The sequence below is a fragment of the Amblyomma mixtum genome, chromosome 2, assembly GCF_055824585.1.
Source record: "Amblyomma mixtum isolate Tamu chromosome 2, ASM5582458v1, whole genome shotgun sequence".
NCBI lineage: Eukaryota > Metazoa > Arthropoda > Arachnida > Ixodida > Ixodidae > Amblyomma > Amblyomma mixtum.
Window position 1 is genome coordinate 228232042 of NC_143013.1, and position 22157 is coordinate 228254198.

The 22157-nt window shown below is 48.0% G+C and overlaps 1 protein-coding gene across 1 annotated transcript; it reads left to right on the forward strand.

Annotated features, from left to right (window-relative positions):
- The first annotated feature begins 937 nt into the window (after nucleotides 1-937).
- Nucleotides 938-21394, forward strand: LOC149362833 (uncharacterized). Its single transcript, XM_089568390.1, has 10 exons — nucleotides 938-1359; nucleotides 1409-1488; nucleotides 4034-4306; nucleotides 5806-5850; nucleotides 6466-6576; nucleotides 7850-7912; nucleotides 15048-15166; nucleotides 16055-16081; nucleotides 17502-17669; nucleotides 21255-21394. The coding sequence occupies exons 1-10, from the start codon at nucleotides 938-940 to the stop codon at nucleotides 21264-21266; spliced, it is 1320 nt and encodes a 439-aa protein (XP_089424516.1). The 3' UTR covers nucleotides 21267-21394.
- The last annotated feature ends 763 nt before the right edge of the window (nucleotides 21395-22157 follow it).

Below are 22157 nucleotides of genomic sequence, written 5' to 3' on the forward strand. Positions count from 1 at the left end.
GTAATGCCACAGTGCCCAGGGATCCACTGAAAACGCACTTCTTGCAGACGAAGTGGCACAAAGCACACTAGAGATCAGTAGAAGAGACTAGTTCCCAAACTTTCAAGCGCTGCCAAGACTGAGAGACAGTCCAAAAGAATGATTACTTGATAAATATTGCGGCGAACATTTTGAAAAACCAAACCAATACCCAGAAATTCAGCAGCAAAAAATGGTGTTTAATCAGGGACTAGGATAGAAGAACACTAATCTAGTATGGGGGAATAAACACCTACTGGTGCTTTTATGCCTTGTTGAGAGGCATCTGTGAAAATAACAGCATGGCTCGTATACTGGAGCAGATATTCCTCCAGGAGGCCGTTTGGCACATTGGCAAATAATTGCTTTGCATATAGCTGTAGCGTATGGTCGACGCACAGAGCTACTGCAGCCTGCACAACGCTAACTTATTGCACGGACCTAAGCAAAACTGCAATTCCAGAAAACAAGTGCTCTGTAAACACAAATTGAGGCAGGTTTCGAACAGCCAATGTTTATCTGGAAACTAAGCTGGCATGGTAAAAAAAATTGGAGGAGCAGCACCAGCTATAGGCTCAAGTCCCCGTAAGAAGGAGGGCACTGTGAGAAGCTGGAAGCGAGAGTTCTAGTCCAGTACGCGAACTTCCAGAAACAGGACACAATTTGCCACTGATTTTGGCAAACCGAGGCAAAGCCGTAGAGGGCGCGCCTCCAAAAGAAACAGAGGTTGAATTGTTGTTGTTGTTGTTGCCTTGGTGGCATGGAGGTTGAATTCATCTGGAGGACAACAACTTCTACTTCTCTGATGCTTTGCACGAGCCAGCGGCGAGAGGCGAACACGAAGACGACGAGGAGACGACCAGATCCCTTCCAGTTTACTGAGATAAAGAAGAAGATCCGTTCCAGTCTCCGAGCAGCCATGGCCAACCCCCTCCAGCCACAAGGCCAGCCCGGGGCCGCCCGCCCTGCGGGCCTGCCACAGGGCTTGCTTCCGACCCAGGTGACATCGGGACAATTCGGGCCGCTGTACGCGGGCGCGCCGCAGCCGGGAACAGTGGCTGGCGCACAGCAGCTCCTGGGCGCCGGATTACCTGGCCAGCGACTGGCCGCCCCTTTGCAACAGCCGTATTTGTTGCCACAGCAGCAGCAGCAGCAGCCACCGCAGCTTCAGTTCCAGCAACAGCCGCTTCAGCAGCAACAACTGCAACAGCTGCAGCTGCAACAGCAGCAGCAGCCACCGCAGCTGCAGTTCCAGCAACAGCAACAACTGCAACAGCTGCAGCTACAACAGCAGCAGCCATCGCAGCTGCAGCTCCAGCAACAACTACAGCAGCAACAACTGCAACAGCTGCAGCTGCAACAGCAGCAGCAACAGCCCGCCACGTTCCAGGTTCCACCGGGCGCTCCGTATCCTGGAGCACCGCAGCCAGTCGCATACCCAGGAGCACCAGGAGGTAAAAGAGCGACCAAGTGAAACTGGAAAAAATGCGGCGGGTTGTACGGGGCTTGCGAAGCGGGGGACGTGTCCACAATACCTTAATGTTGAGAATAGCATGATATGTCTTCATTCTGTCACAAGAGGCGGGTAGTGATCATTGTAGCCTTTGTTTCTGCCTTGTAGACGTGGCTCAGGATTCTTGTTACACTGCCTCCTGACTGCGTCGTGGTCCACGCATCAGGTTACACATGACGCCTCACTTCCTGTTCGCGACGCTTGCGCCTTGCCCGCGATGGTCACCGAGCATAGCGTGGTTGAATACCATGCGAATGCGTAATCACGCTAACGCTACTTGTAAATGTGGAGCTCGGAAGATAAGCGCATTAAACATGCGTGTGCATTTTCTCCCTGCGTAAGTCAGGCGCGGACCTCGCAGAGTGGAAGTGGTACGTCATGTGACACCTACTCCGCGGGCCAATGATCTTATCGCGGGAACCGACCTTATCCGACGCGACATGCCGGAGCGAGTCTTCTGTGGTGACTTCATTTAATGCGTTGGCGTTAGAAGATTCTGTGCAAGCGAAAACGGCGTCCTGCGCCGCGCGTGGAGACGTGGCATAACGAACCTTACTATGCCACCTCGAATATAAAAACCTTTACTGCGTTAAACTTGGATGTAACCAACATTCGTACGTTAACCTCGTATATAACGAACCTAACTTCACCATCTTAGATAAAAATTAGTGTGTCAACCTCGGATATTAGAACGCACTGAAACGACCCGCTGAGAATCGCCTTTTATTGACACGACGACACCTGTTTTGTACTTGTTTTAAGTGGCTTGGCTAAATAGATGTGCGCGTAAAAGGCAATGATTTTTAGAGTTACAATTATATGCTTGGCGACGTCTAGATTCACTTGTAGAACATTCGCTTTGTTTGTGTGCATCTGGCCGTGTGACCTCCGTAATGTTCTTGCGAAGAAAATGTGAATGATTAGAGACTTCTGGAGTCAGAATACAGTTGCAACAGATAAATAAACATCGGCGGAGAATTATACTAAGATCAATACAATGACACCTCTCACGACATCTTTCATTTATACTGGCAAAGTGAGGAGAACGTCGCTTTGGAGTACATGATTGAACAGCAGCGGCGAGTTCAGATTCAGGCTTCTAGGAGATTAGTAGGCCAGAAAAAGTGTTTCAACTTTCGAACGCGTCAACCTGGCCCAGAGCGAAGGAGGTGCATTTGGTCAGTTATATTCGGGTGCATTCTAATGCCCTCTTCTTATTTAATAGTCTCTTTGCATCTCGATGCAAACTCAGTTACTTACGCTGCATCCCAATGAATGAAACACCGTAATGGGCATTATGGAAGACAGCACAGCACTTGTTTGCTTATTTTTCGTTCCTCGTGTCCAACATTCTTGGACAAAATTTTTGAATTTTGGAAAATGTCAGGCACTGTGTGCAAATATTGAAGGTTACGGTCCATTCTTCCTGCGTGTAGCGATATCTTTCTTTTAGTTTTTCCATCGCTCGCATCGGGCAGTTTAGACTGCCATAGAAAATCCATGGGAAGCGCTTTTGGCGATATAAAAAAAGTTAACTGCACAAAAATGCAAGCCTGCCGACAGGAGATCGGCGGATGTATTCATTGTCCTCGTGAAATCTAACTATATGAAGAAATAGCGTTCGTAAACTCTTTCCTGCTCACAAATGCTTTCGTCCAGAATTGCTGGTTATGACCAACACATTAGCACAGAGAATGCACAGGGTGCAACAGTTACCAAAAAAAAACGAAATGTGCAAAAGCACGAGGAAGAAAAAAATTCGCTGTGGCTTAGCTTTGTTAAGCCCGGTAATTGCGAAAGCAATATCCGTACCTATGCCATAGTTCATCTGGTAGTGTAGCTGGTGGTGGCGCATGTGGTTAGACTTGTGGCGATGCATCTGTTATACAATCCAATCCAATGTAATCTAATGTAATCTGATCTAATCTAATCTATTCTAATCCAATCCAATCCAATAGAGTCCAGTACAATCCAGTCCAGTCAGGCCGCCGTTCATGTGCCCCGCCGTCGCACACGGACGGCGCGAGATCGCGAAGCAATGTTAAGCCGCTGGCGGTTGGCACAGCTACTGGTTTCTAGCGACGTGAGTCGAGCCTGATCTCTTCAGCGTAACGCCACAATCGCGCTCCTAGCGGAGAGCGCAGGAGTTAGGCGCCGGTGGTGGCACCGCCGCGGCTTGGGACGGCGCGGGTCGGTCGCCCTTCTCTTCGGCGTGACGTCTCAAAGCACCTGTTGCGCTCCTAGCGGAGAGCGCAGGAATTAGGCGCCGGTGGTGGCACCGCCGCGGCTTGCGACGGCGCGAGGCGGTCGTCCTTCTCTTCGGCGTGATGTCACACATGACGTCACACAGAGGTCAACTAAAGGTCAATGGTGGCACCGCCGCGCCACGGCAAAGGCTGAAAGTGCAAGTAGTAAAGCTTTCGCTTTAAAAAGCGGACAGTGACTGAAACCAAGGCAGGCGTTGTTGCTGACAATGTACACCCTGTACATTGGTCGTTGCAGTGCAGCAGGCATTGCCCGGTGCGGCACCGCTGGCGCCTCAGGCACCCTTCGCGCCCCAACAGCAAGCGCCCTACGCGGGCGTCCCGCCACAGGCCCCTCCGCCCGGCGTCGCCCCAGGCGTGCCCCCGCAGGGCTTCGGGGTGCCCGGGGCGCCGTACCAGACAGCGGCCGTGGCCCCGGGTTACATCGGCCAGCAGCCCCTGGGGACCATTCCTCAAGCGGGTGTGGCACAGCCGGCCTTGCCAGTGAACGCCCTGGCCGGGCTGGACCCCGGTACGGAGCGCGCACCACTGCGTGGCATTTTGATCGTGCAGTTCAATACTCTACAATGGGGCACGGATGCCATGGATGATTCCAGAATACCTTGCGCAGCACTATGTGCATAGGAGACAGCACTCGGACTCAGAACCACGACGACACGTGATTATCTGAGCGGCTGTAGGCTAGAATTTGGGTAATTGATACGTGATGGTGTTGTCCTCGGTAGAAATAAAACGTGCCCCCAACGTGAGTTCGACCATAGTTCGCGCTACAAAAAGAAAAGGATTTCCTCTCGTCACTTAGGGCATCTGATCATAGGAACCTGCACACGAGCCATTTGTTCCTGTTGTTAGCCTTTCAAAAGCCTTAATTTAGGGTGTGGACTGAAAAAGGATGAGAATTTGGATGATAAAAAGACAGTGAGAGAAAAAAGGAATAATTGTATAAGTCAAAATGTAACAGTGCATAGAAAAAAATATTGCAACGTTTAGCAAGGCAGTCGACGAGATTCCAGCAAGAAATTTTGAACAGCGGCACAAACTGACCTGAGGGTGAACCCAAGTGCGGTGGTGCCAAATCATAGGAAGAGCAGGTTGCTCAAACTGAGGCCCAGACGCTGTAAGGGGTCCTCCAGCAATCTTCTTTTCAAAGACGTGGAAGGGGCGTCTTTCCCCGCGATCATCGTCAAGTGTCAGTGTAGTACAGCAATATCTTTCTCTTCGGGTCTGTAAGCGTCCTCTTTCATATATTTCAACAGTGGCGCAAAATCTTCAAGTTTCATATATTCGCCCCAACTACCCTGTGTACAATGTTTGCCGTGGACGACCACCGATTAGGTGACATGCGATACAAATGCAGCGCTTTTTTGTGCGCATTTTGAGGGCAGCAACAACGCAGTGAGGGCTGCGAGACAGAGGTAGGAACCACATCTATTCAGGCCGTGACACGTCAAGGGCTGGTCACGTGACAGGCTGGTTCCCTTATGACACGCGTAGATGTAAATGCAAGCCCTGATCTGCTACTGGGTTTCGGTTCAGCACGTGAAAACTAGCCATGCTCTTTTGTGTGTACCTGAGACGAGATTGGAGTTTTATAAAATCTAAAAACCTTTGTAGATATCTGCAATGGCAAGCTACAAGTCTCAGTACAAACAAGCAGCCTAACTGTAAGAGTTAAAAAGTTAAATTTAGTTAAATGACTCACCGATTAACACGTCGAAGCTGTTTTCTGGTAGCCACTACAGGTGACAATATCTATACTGCGGCGAAGAATAGGAAATTCTCGGTCAAAAAATAATTTTCAAAAATTAATAATAGATTGAGGTGAAACATGTAGTGTCTCCTCTAATAACAGGATTAGCAACGGATGGCTACAGCTGAAGAATCGAATATAATTAGCTTTTCAAGGGATCGCTGGGAGGGATTTATCTTTTCCTGATTAAATCACATGCTGTCTTCCTTTACTCCCGTAATAATGATGGACATCTTTTTTCCTGCTTTCTACTCATGAAGCGAGCCTCACCGTGGACAACATCTTACAAGTCCTGTCACAAAGAGGTAATATTACATCATCACAATACACCGTCGCATTTCGACAGTACTGAATTGATAAGTACCGAACAGCACAGCGATAAACTTATGCAGTGACGTAATCGACTGTCACGGTTAGTGGCGCGCGGCTGCTTGCTGCTGCACTGTCGTGACGGGACCGAAGTGTCATTTCTAATAAAATGGAGGTTGAAATCAAGCGGATTTGGAATTAGCGGCATTTCGTTGTACATGCAAGGGCACTGAATCAAGTATACGACGGGAAAAAGCAGTTCTGAACCCTGTCGTCCTACACAGAGAAAATTAGCCGCTGCTGACTTCAATTCACCAAGATTTCTTTCTTTGTATGTTGTGTTCATCACCACTCACACTCGCGCCGGCACCTAACGACATGCCGCCGGTGGCCTCAGCTCGGCGGCTGCGCTTAGTGGAAGGTGCACTGCATGAACGCTTACTGGTACTTACATCCATTAACATTCGAGGCTACATTGTACTCCCTCTTTCTCAAACATAAGAGAAATCTCTCCGATTACTCTCAATTGGTCGACTGTTTATTGCAAGCGCGGCCCGTTAAGTGACGCACGATCAAGGCGGAGTCGCGTGTGATTCGCGTCCACTGCGCAGGCATTGACTGGCGTCGCATCATCGAAGACCCGAGCTACGCTCCCAACCTCTTCGCCTCCCAACTTGAGAGCGAAGAGTCGGCCTCCGACGAAGAGGACAGTGAGGAAGAAGGTGAGGCATTTGCATGGCTGTCAAACGAAGGTTGGCATAGCTGAGAAAGTGGGTTCAGGGGTTGTCCCCATAACTCCTCTGGATCTCATGCTCGGGGAACTCCATCTGTGGCGTTCACCTTCGAGCGTCCACTGCCGCTGTCCCAAGCGGGTACATTTGTGCAAACTGGTCACTATTGTCACTGAACCGGCTGCACTGGACACTGAGTTCATTGGTTAATGACTGAGCTCATTGAACGCGCATCCTTCCTGCACAGACTGGACCATGTTAGAAAAAAAGCACCGCCACGGCGAGCTATCGCACGCCAACCACCGCTGAAGCTCAGTTCTTAAAGATTATTTCTATCGCTGGCGCTCAGCTGCGGCCACCATATATCCCCGAAAACTTCCTAATCTCATATTCTTATCTGACTATGTCTGCTACGTTTGGCTTATTCTGTAATCCAGTCCGTTGCCCTTAACTACCATCGGTTGTCTTGCCTTCGCATCACGTGCCCTACCCGATCCTATTTATTCTTCTTCGGTCTCGACTAGGATGTCCTATCCCTGTCTCCTAATAATACAAATACAATTTTCTTTTATCTATATCTCTGCGCCCCACATCGTTTATCAACATTTATGTTACGATGGTGGAGCTGACTCAGGCAGCTGCCTTGGCTGCATTTATCTAAATTTTTTACTAAATTTTTGGTGGTTTTGGGAGGCACTGGAATGAAATGAGAAACTACAGCCGCCGCATTAGTTAGACGCGTTTCTGATGTGGTGTATTATTCTCTTCAAATTTCAGAAAGCGGGTCCGACGAGGAAGAAGGCACGTATACTTGGCTCATTTAAATGCTCCTGACTACGCGCAGAATGCCGGAGTGTTTCTTCAAAAAATGCAAGCGTTTCGCTCCCAGTAGCGTTCCAGAGCACTTGTCTAGTTTTCTAAGGCGCGGGAAGTGTCCCTAAAAGAACTTAATTTCTCCTAAACTTTTGAACGACTTTGTCTTCTTGTCTTGTGTTCATCGGCTTGAGCCATCTTGTTCAGCTATTTTCCCCACGCATCACAGCTGGATTGGAGAACAACTTGATTTTTCTCGAAAAAAAAGTGCTGTAGAGTCAGTCCTTGGCATTGTCACTAGCTGCCGTCAAACTGCCTCGTTTGTCACTAGCACTTCCAACAATTTCAAGTAAGCGCCTGCCAGATGTTAGCGGGTAAATTTATACTGTCACAGATCGGTGGTTTGCTCTTGTTTCATTTATTTTTGACGCTGCTGTTGTTTCTCCACCAGGTGGGGGCAAGCAGCCGCAGGCTCCTGGTGCTGGCGAAGCTGCCGCCCACAAGGGGGCCAAGGGTCAGTACGCAACCTTTCAATCTTCGAAGCAAGCGCAAATTGGCTTCAAATAGGTGGGCACAAGTTGCACGCCCATAAAGTCACACGAATCCCTCCTAGCGCACACCAAGGAGTTCGAAGTGGATTGATTCCCAGATGTTCAGAATATGAATACCACCAACCGAAGCATTTATTGAGCACGTTTATACAGAGATAATCAGAACCGTGGCCTAAATGGTCAAGAAACCAGAGAGCATGCAAGCGTCACTGCTGATTCTCGCCATACTAATTTTCATTTCTGCCGCATTGCCGTTTCCTTTCTCACTCCTATAGGCTTAGTTCGTTCTCCTTCCCTTCCACCCAACTGGCTTGTTGTGGTTGGGTCGTCGGAATGACTGTGTGCGTTATAACTGTAGTGGACTTGTTACTGGCCTCAGTGGAGCTTGAAATGAGGGTTTTAATGCGACAAGATTGGGAGGGCCATGATGGAGAAAACTGCCCGGCATCGGCATCAACGTGCAGCCTGCACCTGCCAACCGTGGCATATGCCGTTTAAGGTTTGTGCTTCCCCCTCCAACCTGCTATGACACCGGCTAGAACGAAACACCGGCAGTAATGACGCACCGAATATAATGAAATACCGGCTGCATAGAAACACCAGTGATGGCAACTTGGTAAGGACATTTTAATGACAGTTGATAGTGAATGGGTTCTAATGATGATAGTGGCTTGGAGAAGTTACAAGTAGCGGTAGCGGTACTCCTGGTACTATTCAAGTTCCAGGCTGCAGAACGATAGCAAAAAGGAATAAAAGGAAAATAAGAGTGCTGTCGCCTTTCCTTCGCATCAATCCAATTGACTTCCCCTCAATTTCTTTTGCATACCTTCTACGTCCCGTGATCACTGCGGACAGATTAGTCAATGTGGTAGGGCGCTGACAGGAAGGGAACCTGAGGGGTTCCATACTCTTATGTCACAGCGCGCTGCGCGTCTTCGGAGCGTCACTATCTCCTTCGGCTTCTTCCCTTTTTGGGACCATGGAGGCGCTTGATCAGACTTTGTGGCACCAGGAATTGTCGGGTGTCGGGGGTTCGAATGTCCACAGCCTGGCCCTCCCCTTTTTTCCCACGCTGACAAGCATTCAGCTGGTCAAGCACGCTCCGCGAGAGTGACAGAGCCGCCGGTAGTAGAGGAAAAAGACCCAACCCGGCGAGGGGTCCGAGGAATGCCGCAGGCGCCGGCGCTTTGACGACGGCGAGGTAGAGAGAAGGATCACCCGAATAGACGTGAAAAGCGCGGAAAACAAGTCAGTGGAGTGAATAGCAAGGCCCGAGATGACACCGCTGGGCAGTCTGCCCTCCAGCGTCTGAAGCACCCAAGCCATCGGGGAGGAGCTTAGCCTCATCGAACGAACAAGGTCAACTTCGCAGCCCCTCCGTTCATTCTGACGAAGACTCCGATGCCGACGCAGTTGCATGTAAACCTGGGCGCCCCAGCCTCTTCATCATGTACTCGATAATATGTAATTATTTAATATGCCTGTTTCCCTCCATATGAGCCTAGCGGTGTCTCTTATCTCCTCCCTCCTTTCCGACTTCTGCGCGTGCTAGGCGCTGAAGTCTCATCGCAAACGTTCGCTCAGTTGGAACAAAACAGATATATTCAAGAATTACATATTTTTGAGTAGATGATGCAGAGGATAGGGTGGCCATTCTTACATGCCGCTGTACATAGGCGCCGAAGTCTTAGTCGGAAAGAACGGATTGACTGCGGAGTTGACCTCGTTCGTTCCCTCCGGCTCGGCTTCTCCGTGATGGCTTGGGCGCCTCGGAAGCTGGAGGGCCGACTGGCCCGCGGTGTCGTCTCCGGCCGTGGACGTGACTCGGCCTACCAGCTTTCCTCGTTTTTTACCGTCCATTTGGGCGATTATTCTTTCCAGTCTGGAGCGTCTCCCTCCCCCATGTTCCCCGGATCCCCCGCCGGGCTGGGTCTTTTTTGCCTCCTGCCGGGGCCCCTATCACTCTTGCGGGGTGTGCTTGACCAGATGAATGCTTGAGAGCGTGGGAATAAAAATTAGGGCCAGGCTATCGGCATTCGTACCCTTAATGAGGATTGGCCTCCGACACCCCACGATTCCTTGTGCCATGCCGTCTCTTGGTCAAGCGCATCCGAGGTGTCACAAAGGGAAGATGCCGCCGGAGATAGTGGCGCCTCCCCCCCCCCCCCCCCCCCCCCCCCCCCCCGGAGACGCGCAGCGCGCTTTCACATTTAGCAAGCATTGGTATTGAGCATCGCTCTACTGGACTGATGGCATACTCCACAAGCGTGAAATTTTAACCCTTTTTTTTCTTTATTTTCTATTACATCAGGTGAAGAGAGCATCGAAGGTGAGAACATATGAATACATTCCCTTTTATTCTCTGGCACACGGCTGTAATGCATCCTTGACGCATGATAGCTTTAGTAGCCTATGTGCCCAACGACCTTTCCACGGCCACCCTGGCCAGCTGGCTTTTGGCTGCTGGGGAGAACGTGGAGTAGCTTTGTGCGTCAACTCCCTCCTGCTGTCAACTTTTGCCCACAGCCTGCACTGTGAATACAGATACCCCTGTATGGGAGTAACAAGAGAATAAGCTGTCTTCTAGAGTGCTCCCTGTTGTAAAAGATTGTTCCCTTTTTACTCCTTTCAGTTCAGAGCGGCCAGTCTGGCCCACGCTATGACCTCGTTTTGAAAAAGACACAATTAGCGGCCGCCTCGCTGGCATTGTTATCAGCCTCTGCTGCCTTTTGCCCTGCATGAATGCTAAGGACAGCTTTATTACTAATCTTTTTCGTGCCCATAGACATTGCCAGAGCATAATCAGTTTGCTAGCGTGGTTCGCCTGGCGGGCTGTGAACGCAGACTAATTCGGTCTTCCAGACGTATTCGTCTTGGTTGCCTGCTCATGAAATCAGGAGTACTGGAATCATCGTATTTTGTGATAGAAATGCACGCAGCCACAACGTTCTCGTAGTAACTTAACGACCCAAAGGAAGGCACCGATTTAATTAACAGAGCGGACATTTGCGGCATGAAAACCTTGCTGGCATGAGCACGATCGGCACAGGCGTCGTGAAAAACAAAACAGTAGAACCCGGCCGATTGAAGATGCGAGTGGAGCAACCCAGTGCTGTCGCCAAGTTGTTGGGACTGAAGATAAGTGGAGCTTAGCGAAACTCTGAGACCGCAGACACCTTGTAATGCATTATGCTCTCATTTGTTGGCTGACCAAAAACGCATGTAAGCCAACCTCCTATGTTTGGGGCCGAAAATAGCGCACGCTGTAACATGTGGCCACGTAAGAGTTGTGCGTGCTTGACTGAACCAGGAACGCTTCTGATCTGTTTCTCTTAGCACTGCGGCCTGGTAAGTGGACTCCACAGCATTCTTGGGTTGTCTGCATATATAAGTTATGAAGCGTAAATATGTCATGAAGCGTAAATATGTGATGCAGCGTAAATATCTAATGAGGCACAAATATGTCATGAGACATTGAGCAGTTGTGCAATCGTGCCACACAAGAGTTGTAACGCCAATTATCCCTGAATGAATCACTCAATTTGGGTGTTCGAGTTTCTGAATGCTTTAGAAAACTATAAACCTTACGGGCTGCACGTACAGCAAAAAAGAAAAACCTTTTATTCCTAGTTGGGTCTGGCCAGTTCAAATCAGCTTCCAAACACCCTGACGATTCTAATCGGCTTGTGGGAAACTCGTTCTCTTGCGACGCACGGGAGTTGTGCGGCCGACAATTTACGCTCTTCTTTAGTCCTCTATAATATTTCAAAAGGACAATATTTTAACAGGTTTTTCAAATATTCCTTCAGAACCGACCGCTTTCATAGCCAAGGAAAGACCCAATTTGTTCTGGTTACCGCAGAGAGGTCTCGACCTGAGGCATGATCAGCGACCATCCCTGGCACGAATTTGTCAAACACAAATTGTGACAAACAATTATTTCCGCAAATTTTATGCAGTATGGCCAGTTTTGGAGAGATACAGGTATACGCTGGGGCAAACATGACAGAAAATGTACCAGAAGTACGTGCCACCTGGACCACTCATCCTATCATAATCTAAGATAATGAGAATTAATGAGGCCCAAAGGAGAGAAGAGACAGTTTGGCACACGCGCAGGGGATAACCGATTGAAAGAAAAAAAAATCATGAAATATTCTGCTGGTCTTTACTGGGAAAAGATGGGATGGGATGTGGGGTGAGGTGAGGTCACGTTAAATATGGATAAGAATGAAGACTGCGAGATTTTTCCCTTTATTACTAGAACCAACTGAGGCTTATTTTCAGGGCTGCGGGCTGGTAGGGTGATTAGTTTTTGCTCAGTTGTGCTGTTCTTTAATTCCAATCAAATTTTACACTGTCTAAACTGGGAGCAAACTCTTAAACTCAGGAAGATGAAAGTCGATAAAGCTAAGTAAGGCATGTTGACGGGACAGTTGGTTTTGCATCTTGAAACTTCGGAAAAACCCACCTAGGCGCGAATAATTTCTCAAGGACACAAAAAGAGACGAGAAGACAACGAGCCGGACATTATTGATGTAATGTCTGCAAGGCAATCGTCTAACGCAACCTAATCTCTTGGTATGAGAAATTATCGCTCAGCTGGCCCGCCGGCGTGCTACTGTTATTAGAAGAGACAGAAATTAAAGTTGGAAAGTTCACGGAGCCTATCCCGTCAAACCCTGAGTCCGGAAAAAAGAAATATTTAGCGGGGTTGAGGTGCCCACCTTGATTAAGACACTGCGTCTTTCATTTCCTCGTTACCAATTTAATATTTACTTATAGACTACACAGAAAAAAACTGGAGCGGCTGATAAATGTTAATTTCTGTATAAATCTACAATTTTCAGCTATTGCGCTATCGTGTGCTCGGGGCAGCTTGGTGGAGGTAGCTCTCTGATTACGGTCCAGCTCCAAATGAACCACCTGGAAACGGAAGAAAGCCGATTACTACAGAGCAACAGCTTCGTGAAAGTTTTGCTAAATCAAGATGCCGCTGTAGAGCCGACGCGGAGAGCGCTGTACAAAGGCCAACTTTGTAGCTTTGCTTACGCTGAAGTCGTCTACATTAAAGGAATAATTAAACGTGCCATTTTGTTGTAGGTGCTCTCTTAACAATCGGCCCCTATCGGTCTTCTTGCTCTTTCAGCCGACTGGTAAGCACGCCATAATGCGAAAACTTCGCATGGTAATGTTTCATTCTATTTACGCGCTGAGTTCGCGTGATATTGGGTTTCAGGGGTTGACTACGGCCGGAATAAAATACTGTTCGAAGGCACGAACTGTCTGAAATCTCTAGACGTTGCTGACGGTAATACAAAGCCGGATGTTCTTGATACTGATAAGCAATATAGAAGGGACACAGCAAACCCTTTGCGGGCAGCACTTGGGACGAGCGTTCATTACTGGTGGATCCTTGGACACAGAGGCCGCGGGGGCGAGCCTTTTCATGTGTGAGCCGACTTTGGCGCATATGTGTATAGTTATGCGGCCAGCTTAAACGAAATTGCACTACCATTGGGAGCTGGCGACCATGTGAGATGCTGTTCATTTCCTGGCTCAAAGTTGTTCGCCCTTCCTCGTGATCGCAACATGTGTGCTTGAACAATGCGGACAACTTCCGCCAGATACAGAAATACGTGACCGTGTCCTGATTCGACACATGCGAAACATGTCGAAACGGAGAGTACCTTGGGAGCAAACAATTGAGGTCAAAAGTATCCTTTTTTGGGATCTGTAATGTTGTGGGACGTTTCAGGAGGAATGAGGAAGGGGGGGGGGGGGGGGGGGGGGGACTATAGCTTCAATAGCGTATGCTTCTCTGCAGAACTTCAAAAAGCACCGGAATTTTATTATTGCATCCAACGCCAGTCATGTAAGGTCTTCATAATTAACATCTTGCATCGGTTCGACAGCGTGACCACCCTGGCAGCAAGCATAGCCAGAGTTGTGTGCAAAATCTTGCCGTGTCTTTCCCGTTTCCTAATGGCGTTCTGTACTAGTTACAGGGTACCTGCAAAAAGTATGTACTTTGTGGGCATTCAGAGGCAAAAAAATTGCTGAGGCTTAGCTAAGGTTAAGCCTAGTCAGATGCGAAGCATATTGATAGCTAGGCTTGGTAATACATGGCTTTCCTTGGTTGAATACTTGGTCATTTTAATACAACCACTAGAAGTGTGGCAAGGATTGCCGTGGCAGCTATATACGGGAAACTTCTGAAGAGCGACGGCAGCGACTTGAGAAAGAACGACCGAGGCGAGAAAGGGCACGCCTATTCCGTTTCGTAGCACTCCAGCGTTCTGAACTTCTAGAACTACTGACGGACTCGGTGGCAGCACTAGTGCAAGCATTGCTGACAAGTTCCTCGCTTTGTTCTTCAGTTGTTGTAGAACGTTGTCGCCGCGCCGCATATTGAGCACGCCGCTTAGCCAGACGTTCATCCCGCTCTTCATCGGTCTCTGTGGCACGCTGAAGCTTTTGCTTCTCGTTCAAATCAGCCCTGCTTGTAGGCGGCATCCCAACACCTGGCCGCCTCGTAAGTGCCCGGAGAGCGAGGCAAGCTCAGCTTTATACCGCGGCTGTCGCGTCACGTGGTCAGCTGCAGCGCCTCTGATGTGGAGCCTCCCCCGCCGCGGCCGACCGCGCGAGCCGGCAGCCCATCTCTCCTCTGCTGTGACGTCATGTTGTCACGTGGTGTCACGTGGTCACGCTAAAGGTCAATGGTAGCTCCACCGCCGCGCTCGACGGGCTGTAGTGTAGCTCTAGTAATATGCTTCGCATAATAGAATTGTTTAACCCTTCACGAAACATGCACTGCACAAGAGAGAACGTGGGCTAAAATACCGCAAAAAAGGCGCATCTGCGTGCGCACATCCTTTCCCTTGAATGCTCACGGCTAGTTCTTCCTCCCGCAGGTCAGTGACCTACTGCCTATGCTGTACGCGGTTCATCTCTCTTGCCTCGCTTCTAATACCCAAAAGCTCGCCTGCTCCTCTTTTTATTACTTACTTCACCCACGCGCCTTCCCCATGTCGTACTTCCACCTGGAAGGCGTCAAGGGATGCTCTATAACGTGAAGCTGCCATCGCTTGTGTGCAGGGACCCCGGCGACGCGGCGCTGTCCCGCAACTGCAACAGCTTCATCAACACCATCTGCGGACTGCTCGTGTGTCCCGCCATTGTGGTCACCGCCGTCTTCTTCGTCCTCGAAGGCATCAGTGAGTAAACGCGCTGACTCATCTGTGATTGCCTTGCATTGCCCTTAACTGGGGACACTGGTCTTAGAAAATATTTTTCAGTTAATGAAGTCACAGCTATGAAATGTTAAGAGAATATGAATTTCAGAGCGCCGATTCTGTATCTCATTATTAAGGCGAAAGCCTTTAACGGTTCATACTGTTGTCCGTTAACAAGCGTGCCACACGCGGAGGAGGGGGGGGGGATCACTGCTGGATTGATGAGAAATTTGAAAAGAACAAATTTGAAGTGCAATGAAGTCGTCATATTACCCTGGCCCGGTTTTTTTATGGCTTTTTTAACCTCTTTCACACTAATCGTCTTCCGAGGTGTGGGAAAATTCCGATGTTTGAGGGAGGCGTGGCGTCGTCTTAGCGAACGACGAACGGTGGGAAGAGCATATACTGGTCTAAACTACAATTGAACTGCCAATCCCTACTGAGCTGCAGCATTTGCGAAGGTTGTGTTACGTTCAGCGCTAAATAATAGGCGGGCCATGTTTTTCAAGCAAGAATTCATTAGTAGTGCGGCCATCAACAGTACCCAGTGCTTAAGAACGGGTGGCTTGAAAGAGTGATGCCGCGAAAATATTTGATCGGAAACGTTCGCCTCTGTATCATATTAGGAATAATTAATGGAATGCGTAAGTTTCTGTCATAGACAGTTCAAGACAATTTCTTCTGTTCATGTAAATTTCTGAATTGAAAGGCGAAAGCCTGCGTGTAGGATGCATTCTTAAGCGCTTAAGGCACTTCGTTGCCCGCCAGATTGTATTACCTTGAATGACAAATTTACCTATTTAAGTTAGTAGATTTAAGGACCTACCAATTCTTGTTTTGCTAATTGCATTTCGTTTCTAATTCCTGCAGAAAACCCACCTTTCTTGGCACTACGAGGTGAGTGCATTAAGTATGTTTATCCCATGATTTGTACAGAGGTCAGCGTAGTACCAAATAAATGGTGTTCGATTTACCGCAGCCCCTAAATGAGTCAAAACTTTGATTTACTTATATTTATTTGATTTGCTCTGTGTTTATATATTTCTTTTTGTAAAATCTAAGATATCTGAGTGATTTGGCGCGAAGGACAAATCCTGTTGGGAGGAGCGGTTCTCCTTGTAGCCGTAGATTAGAGTGACACAGAATGGAGCGGGAACCTCCAAGCGGACCCAAGCGGACGAGAACACATAGCTTGTTGCTCATGGCGTGACGCCTCCTATTTCGATCCCCGTCCCAACTTATCAGCGGCCTAATTGAGGTGTTCCCAAAGTTAAATCGACACTGGGCGTTTTCCTTTTTGTACCGAAGTCCTTTGTCCACCGTCGCCCGCCCTTCCAGCACACATAGTCTACCTTGAAACCCACTGCCTCCGGAGAACGGTCCGCGCTGTCAGTTTCCAGCGTGTCGATGGCCTGGCTGAAGATCAACACAGTAAGGAGGCGGGAGGGCGCCCCACGAAGGCCGACCCGCGAGCTTCGAGAGCCAGTGCAGGATAAGGCGAATGTCCTCTTCGGGAGTCTGAAACCCGAGTGGTCCCAGTTACTATATGCTCAGTGGACTCGCTACCCTTGTGTTGCAAATATTTGTAGGATTCTGCATATATTTCGTATTTACATACGTATGAATCTGAAAGTATAGGCTTCCGTCGTCATTGTTTCAAGTGCCCTCTTCAGAGACTCAACAACAACCTGAACATCACTGAAGTGATGCGGGTACTTCGGTGCCACGCGAAGCATGATGGCAGTAGCAGTAGTAGGGGTTTGTTTAAAAAATAATAATAAAAGGAGGGAAGAGATTTTTGCTAGCCCCGGCATCCGCCATCGCTACGGGAAGTAATAAAGGGATAGCAGGCAGACTGGAGAAATGAAATGAAAGAGTTGAGGGGACAGGCAGAAATGATAGCGGGTAGAGAGGCACAGTATACAGATAGGCTATTTACACTGTAACATATATAGAGGTCGGGAGAGTGTGATGTCTATAATGATGACACTAAATAATACTAAATAAGCACTAGATAATATTCCACCTTCTGCTGGCACGTTCAAGATTGCTCTATCCTTGATAGAAACCAAAGCAGCCGCAGTCACTGCGATCTAGGAAAACTGGGAACGTACAAACAGCTTCAATTAGATGGACGTGCTTAATTTAGTTTTTAGAAGTTATATTGCGGGAGAGATGGCGACTAGGAGGTATTTAACAAGTCCGTTCGCATTTTCCGGGTTGACCGAAATTTCTGTCTTGCATCGCTCAATCAGTACCCGCACTTGTGCACTTGCGCGTACGAGCAACAAGGCCAATTCCCAAGCTTCTTTTGCAGGCTACGAAGAGCCCCTGCGTCGTGAGATTTACGAGACAGGCAACCTGTCGGAGCTACTGCCGACCTTCAATACCAGTCAAGTGTTGCGCGGGGAAATCTTCGGCATGGCGGACAACTGGTGGGACGATACGAATGCGACAGAAGAGGAGCCAGAAATTCCCGTTAAATGTACGTGATCGCGTATGTCGAGAGCTCAACGGTGCCCCTTAGTGCCTTCCCGCGCTAAGGAGAAGGTTCTGCTTTGGTTCCTCCTCGCATGCGGTTCCTGGGGGAGCAGTCCATAGCGCCTTCCAACGCACTGTTGAATCCCTCTGTACTGCATGTGTGGGCTTGTTGCGGCATGTTTTATTCATGCATATCTTCAACACATTCTTGAGTCACCCTCAGTTGGTCGTCGAATAGTCGGGTGGCACGTTTGCTAAACTTGGCCGGTACGCTGGATCCAGCATTTTATTTATTTATTTATTTATTTATTTATTTATTTATTTATTTATTTATTTATTTATTTATTTATTTATTTATTTATTTATTTATTTATTTACATTTTCTATAGCGCCGTGAAGGCATAACTGCAGAGGGGATGCATGCATACACAAGTCCAACATACGGCATGGCCGAACGATTTGTACAATGATGAAATGAATGGCGAAAAGAGATTCAACTGCGAATTCACACTCGCCAAATTTCTGTAAAAAAATACACGAAAGAAAAAAAAGTGGAAAATAGCAACTGAGCACGTCACAAGTCCGACACCAGCGTAACTACAAACCTTCGGACTGGCATTCCACAAAACTATGGGGCAGCTTGTTCTATTCATTGATGGCATGCGCGACGAAGGAGTGCTTGAAAACATCAGCACGGCATTGTGTCTCGCGTATTTTCCACCCGTGGTCGCACCTTGTGGATGAGAAGGGCGGTGGCAGGAAGTAACCTTTAGGATTAAGACCGGTTTTATTGAAAGAGATGCGGTCGAGAAAGTCCAACCTAGTTCCCAATCGGTTCTCTTTTAGCGAGTCCATATTCAGCTCCTCTTTCATACAGCTACTACAAACATTAAGACAACACTCGTAAGTAACAAACAGCGCTGCACGATTTTTAACGCATTACAATATAGCAGAATGGGTCCCAGCATGACGATCGCAAACTGCGCAGGCACGCTCCATACTTGGCGAGATATTAAGAAAATATAAAATTTCCTTATCTTTCTGAGGAGCAGCCGACAACCTCCTTTTTGATACGTTTAACATTTGTGAAGTCTTTGTAAAAATATATTGAACGTTTTTCTCCAGGTCAGGAGCCAAAAAATAAACATCGCGATATATATAGTCTGCCGTTTTAGATGAATGCTAGTTGTTGTATGAATAATCTGGCGCAACAGGAGTACGCCTGCGCGTAAAGGAAACGGAGTAGCATTTTGCAGGAATCAAAATCAACTTGCAGTTTTGGCACCAGCCGTAGTGAAGGGGTCCGGAAATTTCGACCACCTGTGGTTCATTAACGTGCACTGACAGTGCACAGTACACGAGCCTCTAGAATTTCGCCCTCATAGGCTGAGTCGCTTTGGGACGTTAAACCCCATAAACTAAACTGAACTAACTAAACTTTTCGCCCCTGCGTTGAATGCGCCCCAAGTTTGCTGGAGATTATCTGTGTCACATGAGGCTTTATCCGGATGATACAAAACTCGGTCATCCGCGCACAACCGCACCCGACAAATAACATTTTTCAGTACGTCATTGACATAAATTAAGAACAGAAGAGGCCTTAAGTGGACAGGGTAAGCAAAAAATCTGAAAAGTATCAATTTTTAGTTTTTGCTAAATATGAAATTACATTCTTTTCTGCATCGTTTGATGTATCACACTTCGTTCTGTGCAATTTATATCAACCTGAAAAAGCTATCTGACAGCAAAGCGGTCAGCGACACACCCCCTTTACGAGCGATGTGTTTTCTCCGTTTTTACTAAAACTAAAAAAACTCGAAATGTTACTGAATTTAGCTGCAAGAGAAAGCTCTCTGGCAACCATCCAAGCTGTCTGGCAACCATTCAAGGTCTCTGGCAACCATCCAGAGCCCAAACGAGTCCTTCAACAACGTGTTATGGGAGTGTGCTGAAAAAATGTCTTTGCGGGCCTACAGACAATGAAGATTGCTACATTGGATGCTGTTCTGACCTTCAATGATGGCGCCGTCGCAATAACTAAAGTTCTTGAGCCATGCGGACTAAGTCCGGGCAGCAACACTGTCCACTGGCTGAAGAAAGTCGACCGGCGTCGAGTTTACTTTGCTGACGAGCTACGCAGCAAGTGACAAAACAGGCACGAGAAGCCGAACAGCAGGAAAAGAAGCGCCGAGCTGACATAGATGATGACTATGCAGCTGGTGCCTACTGAATAAATTGGTCAAAATGAGTTGGCTAAGTCGAAATCTAGGGATTGAAGGTTTTGTTTACTTTTAAGTCGGTTTTCTCAAAACAAATTTTTTGTTACGTCGGTACCATTATTTTCGAAATGACTATAGATATCAAGCTGATTTTTTCTCTGTATACAGTACATATATGTGGCAATTTACTGTACCAAAATTATCAGCGTGCAAATAGCATTGGTTGTTTTAAAATAAAAATATATACAAAATTTAGTCAAAATTAGATTGTAGAAAGTAAAAAAATCACTAATAATTTAATTTCTCGTATACTAAAATAATTTTGGTACGGCGGCTAGAAGATGCAATTCTGAACAAAATGAAGTAAACATCGTGCCGCTATCTTTATTAGTTGCTGCGAAAAGTGCACCACAATGTGCCCCAAAATATATTGGAAAGATGGGGCTTACCCTGTCCCCTTAACATAAATCCCTGCAGAACACCAAAAGTAACCATTGCTATGTATGAAAACTGGTCATCGATCACCTCGTTGCTTGCGCCATTCAAGAAAATTTTTATTCCATTGAAGCACTTTGCTTGTTACACCAAGACACGATAGCTTATAAAGTACCCTGGAGATGGGGAACTGAAGTCCAAGGATGCGCACTCAACCTCCTTCCGGCTGTCGAAAGCAGAAGACAGGTCATGAGATAATTCAGCGAACTGCGTTGCACTTGAACGGCCAGCTCCAAAACCATGTTGGGATTCAGTGAACAATTTATTATATACAAGGTATTTGATCACAGAACTGTAAATCATGTGTTCCATTATTATACAATACATGCGAGTCAGGGAGATATGCCTCTACTTTACAAGACCATTTCGTTAACGACCTTTGTGGATTGGGACTACGTTGGCTTCTTTCCGTTCCTTAATCAGACAGCTTGTTTTGTTATTTGTTATACTAAATAACTAAATAATACGCAACCATATCGGAGCAGGCCCGCAGCGCGAACGCAGAGAGAGCGTCCCACGATGTGCTGCTGTATTATCTAACCTACCCTTCAACCACCTTGAAATGGTTGCAGAAAGTTCTCAGTCACTCACTTTTTCTCCAAAAAGCGAGAAGAAATCAAATGACGCGACGGACAACCTACGACTTTAAACGAAATATGTGCGCCTTGTAACTTCGACTAAACGCTGCTTTACAGGGCTAGTATATTTGTATGACGTAGTCGGTGCGTAAAATGTGCGGCCATGCACGGTTTTGTCGCTGCCGCTGGTGGCGCTGGTAGTCAGGCGCTGTAGCTACCACGTTTTGTAAATGGCTAACCTCAGCCGACGCATTCGTGAAAAGTCAACAGCGCTGCACGTGTCTCCGCTCCACGCAGTGCATTGGCTGACGGTCGCCGACGCTCACCACCCGCGGTCGTCGGTGGCCGCTGGCTTCGACGGCCGCTCGCTGTACTACGCGGGCCGCGCCGACCGGGGAGACGCCTGGACGCCGTGCTTAGTTGCTCGGAAGGCCAAGTAAGCTGCTGAGACTGCGCAACGGAATAAGCGCTTTGCTCTTCTTTGCTGCTTTAAGAAATTTGTATCTCTGTCCCGGGAGTATTTTATGAGCTTTGCGACAACTTTGGGTCTCTCCCGAAAGAGGAAGGTTAAAGAGCACTGCGACCATGGAGGACCATGGAGGCCCTTGCTATCCCAGCTTCTCACCGAAAAGTGCGCCGGAAGGCACGTGACTTTGCAAGGCACTACTGCGAGTCATGGGCAGAGGGTGCAGCCAATGGTAACGCTGGGCGCAGCGGCGTCGTCTGCTGCGGATGCGCGAGCACGCTGAGAGGGCGGCCAAGTGTGTGTGTGTGTGTGTGTGGGGGGGGGGGGGGGGGGGGAGTGAGGGGTTTCCGAGTCGGCTTCAAAAAATGTGACGTAGCCGCCTCTCCTGAGTTCTTTCCTTCCTCCAGGGCTGCAATGTCCTTCCCACAGCATAATTGCCTGGTTGGAGTCCTGATTCTACCTCAAAAAGAATTACTGAAACGGAGCGTGCAAACAAAACTTATTACACTTAGGAAAATCCACATAAGATCAGACGAAATCGCGTCTCACTCGCCTATTGCACTCACCGAGAGAAGTATACAGCCGCTAATTTTGACGACGTCGTTCCTTCGCGTAAGTTCTGTAGACCTTGCAGGCACGACCAACGTTGCTGGCGACTGATTCAGCAAAGGAATCTCCCCATTTTTTCTTTGCGGGTAGCATTGGATGGATAAATTCAGTAAACCCTTCGTCTA